This window comes from Hemicordylus capensis, chromosome 17 (genome assembly GCF_027244095.1).
Source record: "Hemicordylus capensis ecotype Gifberg chromosome 17, rHemCap1.1.pri, whole genome shotgun sequence".
NCBI lineage: Eukaryota > Metazoa > Chordata > Lepidosauria > Squamata > Cordylidae > Hemicordylus > Hemicordylus capensis.
The window spans coordinates 9843024-9855445 of record NC_069673.1 but is presented as its reverse complement, the minus strand read 5'-3'; the positions used below and the strand labels follow the sequence as shown (position 1 = coordinate 9855445).

Below are 12422 nucleotides of genomic sequence, written 5' to 3'. Positions count from 1 at the left end.
AGTTATTGGGGAGTAGATTTTTCTTTTAAAAATCAACAACAGGACAGTACTCATTTTAATCCCAGTACTAGTCTGTGCTACATCATACCTTAATGTCAATGAGCATGCACTGAGGCGCATGTGAATTAGAGAAATACGGATTATTTTACATTTGGAAATTTATGGACTATCTTACATTTGCCCAAACGGTCCCTATTTACTGACTGTCCCTATTTTATCTTATCTGTCCCTGGTAATGATTTTGCATTTGGAGAAATCCCTTGTTGTTAATGTTCTGCTGGACTTCCAATTCTTCAAGGTTCAGCTCCCTCCCCAGAGACTCAAGAAGTCATTTCTGTGTGAGCAGATCCATCTTGTCTCTAGCGTGCATGCTCTTCTATGCATTCACATGGACATTAAGGTATGATGTAGCACAGACTAATACTGGGATTAAAATGAGTACTGCTTAGAAGAAGAAGAAACTCTACCCCAATAACTGGGAGGGTGCCCTTTTAGACAATTAAAAGGATTACTCTGATTAATCAATGGAATATGACAGACCCAATAAATTTGCATCTGAACAAAATAATAGTTTGGAAGGAAGATGGTAGCGCTTGGATTATGTTCCACCTTCAATCAGCTATCCCCCTTCCACCTTGGTTCTATTGGAACCAAGCCAGTTCCTAAAACAGGTAGCAAAACTGTCAATCCCACATCAGATTCCCAGAAAGCATTGATCTACTTTCTTCCAGTCTTCCAGGCTGTTTACAGCCCAGCTAAACTCATAGCTCTCCCTTGTGTGCCTGCCTCCAAATTCAAAACTGCCCGTAGGGCATCACATTCCAAAGGCAGAGAAGAGAAAGTTCTAGGACATCAAGAAACATTATAATGCTTTAATTAGGTTCTTGGCCACCCATTGGATTCACAGTAACCAAGACAGGCTGCACAATTTAGGTCCTCCTGAAGATGTTGAACTACAGCCCCCATAATTCCTGACTATTGGCCACTGTGGCTTGGGATGATGGGAGTTGTAGTCCAAAAGTCACTGTTGAGCCAAGCCCTTGTTGAAGCTAAGCAGGTCTTGGTGTTGTCAGGGCCTGAATGGGAGACCCATGTGTGCCAACTTTGGGGATGGGACCACTGCACAGTGAGAGAGCATCTGCTTTGCATGCAGAAGGTCCCAGGTTCAACACCCAGTAGCATATCCAGTTAGAGCTAGGAAAGACTCCTGCCTGAAAACTTGGAGTCTGCAGCCAGGAAGTTTTTCACGCCCATCTATCCATTTGCATCTCCTCCGGAATGGAGGGACTGCATTCACATATTGGCCAGATTTACCCCAAAGTCCTTGCGAGTTATTGGGGAGCACTTCACACACGATGCAGATTTTTTATTGCATGTTAGAATGTAGCCTGATATATATCTGGGGTAGGGGGAAAAATCCACTTTTTACATGGTGGTTTTGTTTTGTTTTTGGCAACTTCGAACTGGCAATAAAGCCTCTCCGTAAACCCACAATAAAGCCTGCTGTCTGGGAAAGCTCTAGTGCAGAGTGTACCAGAAGTAGGTAACCTTGGTTCTCCAGTTGTTGTTGAACCAAAACTCCCATCATCCTCGGCCACAATAAATTGTGGCTGGGGATAAAGTGTGGCTCGGGATGATAGGAGTTGTAGTTCTACCACAGCTGGATAGCCAAGGTTGCCTACTCATGATAGGAACAAAGGAAGCTGGAATATACTACAGAGTCAGACCATTGGTCTATCTAGCTCAGTATTGTCTACACAGACCGGCAGTGGCTTCTCCAAGGCTGCAGCCAGGAATCTCCCTCTCAGCCCTATCTTGGAGATGCTGCCAGGGAGGGAACTTGAAACTTTCTGCTCTTCCCAGAGCAGCTCCATCCCCTAAGGGGAATCTCTTCCAGTGCTCACACATCAAGTTTCCCATTCATATGCAACCAGGGTGGACCCTGTTTAGCTAAGGGGACAAGTCATGCTTGCTACCACAAGACCAGCTCTCCTCTCTGGAGTAGACCATGGTGTAGTAGTAGATGTGGACCAGGCCTGCACAACTTCAGCCCTCCAGCTGTGGTTGATTTACAACCTCCATCATCCCCTGCCACAGAGGCCAGTAGTCTGGGATTATGGGAGTTATAGTCCAACATCTGCCAGTGGGCTGACGTTGTGCAGCCCTGGTGTAGACAATACTGAGCTAGATGAAGAATTGTCTACTCGGTATAAGGCTTCTTACGTTCCTAAGACAGCCAGCTTATAACAGCACATTTATTATTTTACCTTACTTCCTCTCTGTCTTGGGGAGGGCGGAAATCACATACAGGAAAAACACATACAGATACAGGCTTTGGTGAATCCTCAGGGAGAAATAATCCCAAAGCTGGAAGACAGATAGCAAGAACATCTCTCTGCATACCCTTGCAGACCTGATGGTGCATAAACAAGTATGAAGAGAGTGCTGATCTAAAAGGTGGTGATAAAACCGTAAAGGTGGTGGGCAGTTTCACTCAGCCTATCAATAGATGATTGGCGGTTTGAGCTATAAGGGGCAGCAAAGAATTAAATCACAGGAGACAGTTAGATGATGGGTTAATGGCTCTGGGTGAGACAGTCACGGCTGCAAAAGGAACAGGACAACAAGGTCCTATTTATAAGGGAAAGGGACATTAAACAAGCTTGTTCTAGTTGGCTCTACCCTATATCAAGTGGCTCAGCCTCAGGGCAGGTTTATATATATTTGTTTCATTGCCACATCAGCCTTCCCATTTCTACAGGTGTCACGGAAACAGTGATGAGCTGTGATCCAGACCTTCCAACATTTGAATGAAGAAAGTGTCTGCTCAGCCCAGGTGACTTTCAAGCTCCACACTGGTGCTATTGTGGTAATATACAGGTTTATTAAATGGGATGTAGACAGGTCCTTGGCAGGGGTATAAATACAGGGCTACAGTGGGGAAGGAAGAAAGAAAATGTGTGTGTGTGTGTGTGTGTGTGTGTGTGTGTAATCTGGAAGTTAGCCTATACTTAATTGATTGTGTGCCTGAATATAGCACGGGAAGTATTGTTATTAAAACTATTTGTATACTGTACTGAAAATATGTATATACTAATTTTCAACAACAACAACAACAAAAGATACCAAAGCCGTTTAAATAGCAAAAGTAGTTTACATAGCATCACACACACTCACACGACACCAGCGACAGCCGCGGGAGAGATGCTATATGCTAGGGTTCATCGACATGAACCTGTTTCAGCAGCGCTGTGGGTCTGTTTGCTCGAGCGCTGCCTGTTCCTCAAAGGGAGCGCCCCTAGAGCGAAGCCTTGCCTTCTGACATGGGCAGGAATTCCATCAAGGACTGGGGTAGAATAAAGCAAGCACACAGCCCTCTCCGCGAACTACAAGACCCAAGAAGACCCACTTCAACCGGAGCGGGTGACTGCTCTGCGCGCCCCCTAGCGGCGGGTGAGGGCAGACGCGCTCTCAATCCGGCTAGGAAGGAACCACGTGGCTAACGGCGCTCCGGCCGGCAGTTGCGGTAGGCAGCGGTGCTGCAGCAGAGAGAGGCAGCAGCAGCAGCAGCCCGCAGCCTGGCTTAGCTGGCGCGCGGGGAGCGAGGCAAGGGAGGGCAGAGCAGCCCCGGCCCTCCGCTTCTCCGGGCTGGGTAGGCGGGCAGCAGGAGCCTTCCCCCCGCCGATGAGGACTTGAGGGGCCCGACCCCGCGAAAGAAGAGCCTTGCCAGCTGCGGAGGTGAGAGCCCAGGCGGAGCCGCCGCCGCCGCCGCTGCAGCCATGGGCAACCGAGGGATGGAAGATCTCATCCCGCTGGTCAACCGGCTCCAGGATGCCTTCTCCGCCATCGGCCAGAATGCCAACCTCGACCTGCCCCAGATCGCCGTGGTCGGGGGGCAGAGCGCGGGAAAGAGCTCGGTCTTGGAGAACTTCGTCGGAAGGTAAGACCCGGGGATCTCCGTACTGCTTTCCCAGGCTCCCCTCCGGCCGCGATCGCCCCTGGCCGGGACCCTCGGGGCGCCCGGGATTGCAGATCTCCGAGGCGGCGGCTGCTGCGGGATGGTCAATTTCCTCCCCGTTAGTCAATGGCAATTTGCAATCGCGGCTTCAGCTTCCCAGGACTTGGGAGCAGAAAGCCTCCCATTTCCTCTCCCCCCTCCGCCCCGCCCGCGCCTTCCTCCCCACTGCAGACCCCAGTCTCGGGCTAGGCTCGCCTTGCAGAAGAAGCAGGAGCCTCTGTGATTGACAGGTGACATTCCACAAGCTGTCACCTTCAGCCCGGGCCGCCCTCTCCCAGGGGATGTCCATTCTCGGGTTGCCTTGGGGTGTGTGTGTGTGGGGGGGGGGGATCCGAGGCTAACCTCTGACCGTTGCAGGCTGAGGTCTAGGCTGGAATAAAGGGGGTCTGTTATCCCCCCACATTTAGGAGAAGGGGGGCTTGGAGGTGAGCAAAGCGGATGCGGCTCAAATGCGGGGTGGGGGGGTGGGGTTTGCGAATAACCTCCTAGCACAAAAGGAGCCATTTGTCGAGGTGGGGAAGGGCTGGAGGAGGCACAGCCGAGCTGTCCACATCACAGGAGGAGATTTAACGGGCTTAATCCTAAAGCGTTGATTTATTTGGGAGGGGAAAGGGAAAGGCAGGAAGGCAGAAATGCTCCTGGGACTGAGCAAGGCTGGGAGGGGGAATCCTCCTCCTCCTCTTCCCCCCCACCCCGCCCTCATTCTCTCTTGCCGGAGGACAATTGCTGTAGGGGGTGGGTGGGTGGGTGTGGGGAGCTGGAGATTCTAAGCCGAGGAAGAGGACAGGGCTTCAAGGAGGGGTGGAAGGGAGAGCTCAGCGGTCTTGGATGGCCAAGAGCCGCCGTGCAAAGCTCAGACAGAGCTTCCATATGTTATATAATCTCAGGAGGCTAGAGAAATATCGGCCCCCGTTTCCTCCTGTGGAGCTTCGCAAACGTGGGCATCGGCCCCTGCCCTTCCTCTTGCACAACCCGAGCGAGATGCCATGTAAGCATCGGGTGTGTTTTTCTACAGTCAGCTTAGCATTGTGCCTAAGAGGAGGGGAAATTAGGCGTTGTAGCAGTTCTGCGGATCATACGTGAATGCGGTCCAGGTGGGGAATTCTTACTGATGCAAAGCACGTTCGCCGCCACCAAGATGCTCTTTAAGAACAATTCCCCCAAGACGAGGTTGTGTGTTCGCTGTTTAGGAGGCACAAGCCTGCAAGGTGAAGTGGCAGGAAAGGCCGGGCTGTGAACATGGCATGTCCCCTGCTTCCGATTTTGCTTGGCTCCACAGAGGACCTGCTGCCCAGCAACCAAAAGATGGAGATGCCAGGTACCAATGCAATTCAGCATTACCTGGATATCCTCCTCTGTTCTGCTTGGGTGATGCCAGGTGAAGAATTTAAAAACAACAACAACAACAAAGGGCATTCAGTGCTCCTTGGCTAGGCAGCTCAGCCTTACAGGTGCTCACATTGTACAGTAGCAAACTGGTGGCGATGCTGGTGGTTTCCCTTCATGTGACCTTCAAATCAATCTTTAGCAGCCTCTGCAAGCTGCAGATGTTTGGTAGAGATGGCCTGTATGAGCACACACACACACAGAGTTCCTGGAGAAAGTCTGTAGCATGCTTCCACTTTGCTGTGATCCCCGTAGGAAGCCGTGCAGGGAATGCACTTCAATTGGACTAAGGGGTGATTCTCTGATGAGAAGAATTACATGGTAGCTTGGCCTACAAAATGTATTTTTGCCACCTCCTTCATTCTCCTCTTCCCTGGTTTCTGCGCCGTTTCCAACGCTGGCATGTTTGGAACGATCTAAAATGGCCACCCAGAGCTCCATCCGGGACCAGATCTGCCCAATAGCCTTCGTGGCTGTTGAATTCCACCTAGGATCAGGCAGGTTTGAGTGTGGAGGTTCAGTTGAAGCTGTAGGGCTGTACTGTTACGTGTAGAGGAAGATGGCTCTGCTGTTTCTGCGGGGAGGGACTGAAACAGCAGAAATCCAAGGAGCTGTTGATTGGATGGAAAATCTACCCATATTAGACCTGAAGGAGCCTGAGGCTTTGTGTGTGTGTGTGTGTGTGTGTGTGTGCAGACAATGGATGATCAATTAGTGGTCCCTGCCAGTTTGTCTAAATGTCCACAACGAATAATGATGGTGGCAGGGATTTCCACACTCTTCAAAATACAATTGTCATCAGATCAACTGAACAGGTGCAGAAAAAGGGCATCTAGATATTTGTGAGACAACTGTGTGGTCTGATCCAAAATATTACAGCAAGGAGCATTAGGGACTTGTAAAGTCTCTTCTGCGGTGCACTAGGCTGAGGGGCATCTTTTATGGAGCCTTCCAGTTCAGAAAAATAAAATATCTCTTGCAAGAAGAAATTGCTAGTGTGTCGCTTTGAATTTTGAATGCTAAGAGTCAGAGTAATTCAAGGGGTATGGAAGTTCTATAGTGTGATGGCTGCAATGATGTAGGAGGCAAAGGTGTACTCAGGAACCCGGGCTGGATAATCTCTTGAGGAGAGTCAAGGGTTGCCTTGTGCTCCTTATAAACTCTTGGCAAAGAGAAAGTGGGATGCATTCAGTCACTGAGGATTTTCCTTGTTTGTTTTAGAGCTAAACTGTCCAATGGAGGGCAAGTGAATGGATTGCAGGGTCCTGTTGCCTTCTGATGGTCTTTTCCCCAGGAGAGCTGATGAGGGTTGTTGCCTTTGGTTGTCTCCATGAGAGCAGGTTGCATTCCTCAAGTGTGTGTGTGTAAGTGACACAGATGGACAAGGGGTTACAAACAGGACTGTTGATCAAAGGGACAAAGAGAGAATTAAACCTTTAGGGAACTAGTTGAGGGGAAGTTAGTTAAGATGTCAAAAGAAACAAGGGAGGAGAGTTGGTCCTGTGGTAGCATAAACTGTCCCCTCTGCTAAGCAAGGTCTGCCTGGGTTTGCATTTGGATGGGTGACTACATGGGAACGCTGTAAGATATTCCCCTTAGGGAATAGGGCTGAAGCTCATTGGTAGAACATTTGTATGATTGCATACAGAAGGTCCTAGGCTCACTCCCTGGCACCATCCAGGTAGGGCTGGGAGAAACTCCAATCTCCAGCCTGAAACCTTGGAAATCTGCTGCATATCCTTGTAGATATAAACATAGGAAGCAGCCTTATATTGAGTCAGGCCTTTGGTCCATCTGGCTCAGTATTGTCTATATGAGCTACAGACTGGCAATGGCTTCTCCAAGGTTGCAGACAGGAATCTCCCTCAGCCCTATCTTGGAGATGCCAGTAATAGTGAGTAAGATGGACCAATGGCCTAACTTGGTCTAAGGCAGTGTTCTATGTACCTAACAAAGAACATAAGAACAGCCTTGCTGGATCAGGCCCAAGACCTCTCTAATCCAGCATCTTGTTTCACACAGTGGCCCATCAGATGCCCTAAGAAGCCCACAGGCAAGAGGTGAGGGCATGCCCTCTTTCTTGCTGCTGCTCCTCTGCAACTGGTATTTAGAGGCATCTTGCCTCTGAAGTTGGAGGTGGCCCACAGCCACCAGACTAGTAGCCAATGATAGACCTGTCCTTAATGAATTTGTCTAAGCCCCTTTTAAAGCCATCCAAGCTAGTGGCCATCACCATATCCCATGGCAAATAATTCCATAGATTAATTACCGTATGTGCGGTGTGGGAAAGTATTTCCTTTTGTCGCCTTCAGTTTCTGGCCGTCAGTTTCATGGGATGACCCCGGTTCTAGTTCTGTGAGAGAGGGAGAAACATTTCTCTCTGTCCATTCTCTCAACTCCATGCACAATTTTATACACCTCTCTCATGTCTCCCCACAGTTGCTTCTTTTCCAGACTAAAAAGCCCCAGCTTCTGTAGCCTTGCCTCATAAGGAAGGTGTTCCAGGCCCCCAATCACCTTGGTTGCCCTCTTATGCACCTTTTCCCATCTACAATGTCCTCCTTAAAATATGGTGATCAGAACTGTATGCAGCACCATAGATTTGTATAAGGGCATTATAACACTAGCAGTTTTATTTTCAATTCCCTTCCTAATGATCCCTAGCATGGAATTGCCCTTTTTTACAGCTGCCGCCCACTGAGTTGACACTTTCAACGAGCTGTCCACCAAGACCCCAAGATTTCTCTCCTGGTCAGTCACTGATAGCTCAGACCCTATCAATGTATATGTGAAGTTGGGGTTTTTTTGCCCCAATATGCATCACTTTATATTTGCTTAGATTGAACCGCATTTGCCATTTTGTCAGTCACTTACCCAGTTTGGAGAAATCCTTTTGGAACTCCTATCAGTCTGTTTCCTACATAACCAACTTATATTGTTTGCTGTTAGAGGCTGACTGGCTTAGAAGATTGGTGGAAAAAAAAACACTAACCCTGGTGTCTTTCTCTTAACAATGGCATTGCCTGTCACTTAGCTGTTGATATTACACAGCAATTAATCTCGAAGATGGGTGCAGCTATACAATTATGCATCCCTTTGCATTTATTTAGTGCAAGAAAACTGTGTTGCCATCATACTGATGAGCCATATTTTTGCATCCTGGCTAAATACTAGCTTGGTTAAAATCTGGTTCTGACTGGTTTGATGGTGTGTGTTTGTTTTTTATTCCTTTGAGCAGAGGGGTAGGAAATAACTTCCTTTGCATATATCACAAGTAAGGTCAGGAGTTGGTTACAAAAGCAGATTGTTTTGTTTCCCAAACATTTTGCTCTTCAACACACATGTTGTCATACATCGACTAGCAGAGGGATAATGATCTGGTGTGTTTGAAGTCCAGATCAGACTGACTCAACATTTGAAACTGAATTGCAATTGGTTTAACTGTCCCATCTCACTCCCCCTCTCCCGCCCCACACACAAAAATCTTGGGGGAAAGGGTGAGAGTATAATTTTGCAAGAGTTCTTTTTTTCTTAAAGATCCTTAGCCACTTCAAAGAACTGTCAGGCACTCCATTTTGATTAGGCGGAGAAGGAGAGAGCCTAATGGTCTACCTTGGGGGTTCCCAACCTTGTGTCCCCAGATATTTCTGGACTTCAACTCCCATCATCCCCAGATACAATGATCAAAGGCCATTGTGGCTGGGGATGATGGAGGTTGGAGTCCAGCAATATTTAGGGATTCAACAAGAAGTTGCCCAGGTTGAGGAGACATGTAGAAGCTTTGTAACAAGCAGTAGCATAGGATTGGCTGTCTGAGATCACCTGATTCCCATAGCCAGGATTCTGGGCTCAGATGCTGGAACTATGACTCACACTGCATTTAGTAGTCTCCTCTGACCGCAGCCCGAGGAGTGCAAGGAGCCAGTGCTTGGCCCACCCCAGGCTCCCAATTTGAGCCCCATGGTGACAGGCAACTTGGTTGTGAGCCCCAGAAGTCAAACAAATGTGAATCAGGTTTATGTTTGGAACCCTTGGAGCCGATGACACTCTCCCTGGGGGAAGATATTACAGCTGGGTTTTGCTTCATGTGCAAGGTCTAGCATTTTGCACTCTTAGCCATTTGCCCAGTGACTGTGGGTATTGCTTTGTATTAAATGCACGTTGCCTTGCTTACTTGAGTCATCTTGAGCTACCCATTCTGTCTCTGATACCTGGTTTGCTCCTGTTCTTTGCTTTGCAGGACATTGTGGGCTAATCTGTGTGTGCTGGATCAGGGGTTGGGCTGTGCAAAGGGGATGTGTTTGCTGGGATTTAATCTTCTCACCCCTTCAAGCCCCATGACTCCAAAGGGCATGGTGCAAACCAATATTCAGAGACTATTCCTGCCACAATCGAGCAAGCCCACACCGACTGTTACAGTAAAAACCAGCCCATGCAATCGTCAGTGACTGATTTCTATCATTATTGCTGGTTTTCATTGCCAACAGAATTTAGATTGCCGTGCAAGTGTGCTTCATATATAGATATAGGTATATAGCTACATACAATTATACTGAAATAAAATGTCCATGTGTAATATAGCTGGGCTTTGTGTCTTTTTCATCTCGCAGCAATGGTCCCACACACGTTTCCCCTTTCCCATATATCCCTGTGGTACAGTCCAATCTTCTGTGTATTTCCTCCGCTATAACTGTGTTCCTTTGGCACTGACTGCCAGGGCAGTGTGCCTGGTCACCCACTTGTTTTGCCGGCAACTTGGGCGAGAAGAAAAGAAGCAAGGAGCTTCTGCAGTGCCTCCAGTCCCTCTGGAGAGGCTGCAGCCAGCAGCTTCAGCCTATACCATCCACCCACCCACCCCAGTACTGCTTTAAAAAAATGTTTAATTTGCAGAGTGCTTAGTAATCTTTCCTAGAGGCCTGCAGCCAAAGATTTGGCCAGGTACTTCCAATCAATAGGGGGACTTTGGTCATCCTCACCTCTTGCGGGCCCTGGCCTAGTCTGCCTTCCAATTTGCTTCTCTGGCTCTTTCTACTGGTCTTGCCATCATGGAAACATAGGAAACAGTAAGCTGCCATATACTGAGTCAGACCCTTGGTCCATCTAGCTCAGTATTATCTTCACAGACTGGCAGCGGCTTCTCCAAGGTTGCAGGCAGGAATCTTTCTCAGCCCTATCTTGGAGATGCTGCCAGGGAGGGAACTTGGAACCTTTTGCTCTTCCCAGAGCGGCTCCATCCCCTGAGGGGAATATTTTCCAGTGCTCACACATCAAGTCTCCCATTCAGATGCAACCAGGGCAGACCCTGCTTAGCTATAGGGAGAAGTTATGTTTGCTACCACAAGACCAGCTCCATTGGACTACATCCTGTCCAGTTCCACTTTCCTAAGACCTGCCTCTTCCCCAGATCTGCAGCTGCCTCAGTCCCGCCGGCTGCCCCTACCCTAGGCCAAGGATGCCAACTCGGATTGAAGCTATTGAAATTCCGCCTTCCTCCTCCCCCGACCCCAGTATTTTTCATATCCTTCAAAACTGGTGGATTGGTGGCCTGTCCCACAAATTTAGGACTGACAAAAAGAAGTACTTTCTCACACAATGCATATGGAATTAGCTTATGGAATTCTCTGCCACAAGATGTGGTGACAGCCAGCAGCCTGGGTGGCTTTAAGAAGGGCTTAGATTAATGGAGGACAGGTATATCAATGGTTACTAGTTGGCGTGCTATAGGCTACCTCCAGCCTCAGAGGTAAGATGCCTCTAAATACCAGTTGCAGAAAAGCAAAGCAAGAAAAGCAAAGCAAGAGAGGGCATGCCCTCGCCCTCTGCCTGTGGGCTTCTCAGAGGCATCTGATGGATCACAGTGAGAAACAGGATGTTGGACTAGATGGGCCTTGGGCCTGATCCAGCAGGAATGTTCTTATGTTCTTATGTAAATGTAGGCTCCGCTCACTAGCTAGCCGTTATTGGTGGTTGCCACCAATCCTCTCTCTTGCCACAAATCCTTTTCTGGCACAGGGCTTAGGTACGAAGCAGGTCTTCTGTCACTTGCCCTGGGAGATGGAGGTGGTAAGAAGCAGGGGGAGCACTCCCCAGCTGCTCAGAAAGGATTCCTGCTGCTTCTTACCTGCTCAAAAATAGGGGTGGACGTCAGTGTTCCCTCTAACAGGAATTCCCAGATGTTGTTGACTACAACTCCCATAATCCCCATCCAAAGGCTGTTGCAGCCTGGGGATGCTGGGAGTTGTGGCGAATAACATCTGAAAATCCTTGTTAGAGGGAACACTGGTGGACATGTGACCTCTGGTGAGGAGACCTGTGTGGGGCTGGATGTCCTGCTCACCAGAGGGCTGGAGGCATTTGCCACTGGTGAACAGGAAAGTGGATTTGTAGATGTCGGCATTCAAATCTCCAGGACTGTGTTTAACAGAATCAAATTGATGCTGGAAATTCTCCAGGCTAGTCCTGGAGGTTTGGCAATCTTTTCACAGCCCCTGGAGTCACTCCTTCCCTAGGCCTTCTGCTTGCTCTGCCCCTTGAATCACAGTACGTTCGAGTTGGAAGGGACCTTGGAGGTCTTCTATTCCAGCCCCTTGCTCAGTTCAGGAAATGGCTGCAGCATCCCTGCTTGGATGCCTGTCCAGTCTCTTTGAAAGCCTTCAGCGAAGGAGAGCCCAACACCTTCTCAAGAATCAGAGCCGCTCAGCCAGTGAGAGACCCTTTTCCTGCATGACCACTTTATGACATTTTTGTTATTTTGAATATTTATATACTATTCAACAACAACAACCTCTCAAAGCGGTTTACATAGTAAAAGAAATTAAACGTTAGTTCCTTGTCCCAAATGGGCTCATGATTTTAATTTTTTTAAGTCACAATGGAAGCACCAGCAAACAGCCATTGAAAAATATGGGATGAATAGGGACCATTGCTTCCCCCCTGGCAAAGTATAAGGGAGGGCAGTTCAAGCAAACACTTCTAAGCAGCTTCACCACCACCCTCATCATCTCCCGCCACCGCCACC

At 48.6% G+C, this 12422-nt stretch overlaps 2 protein-coding genes across 19 annotated transcripts in view; one reads left to right on the top strand and one right to left on the bottom strand.

Moving 5' to 3' along the window:
* CIZ1 (CDKN1A interacting zinc finger protein 1) overlaps positions 1-12422 on the bottom strand; it is a 156629-nt gene that overhangs the window by 68705 nt on the left and 75502 nt on the right. For 2 of the 6 annotated variants that reach the window (XM_053282425.1, XM_053282424.1), the window contains exon 4: positions 7674-7757. The exons of the other annotated variants lie outside the window; for them this stretch is intronic. The gene's annotated coding sequence lies outside the window, so the exon portion shown is untranslated. The remainder of the gene's footprint in view (positions 1-7673; positions 7758-12422) is intronic. 6 annotated transcript variants of the gene reach the window in all.
* The window catches only part of DNM1 (dynamin 1), a 155848-nt gene continuing 146928 nt past the window's right edge, over positions 3503-12422 (top strand). For 6 of the 13 annotated variants that reach the window (XR_008312799.1, XR_008312800.1, XR_008312798.1 and 3 more), the window contains exon 1: positions 3503-3940. Coding sequence is in view for 9 of the 13 variants with exons in the window: in XM_053282411.1 (XP_053138386.1) it covers positions 3780-3940 (161 nt within the window). In the remaining 4 variants the exon portion in view is untranslated. The remainder of the gene's footprint in view (positions 3941-12422) is intronic. The other 7 variants (XM_053282414.1, XM_053282416.1, XM_053282415.1 and 4 more) reach the window with 2 other exon arrangements.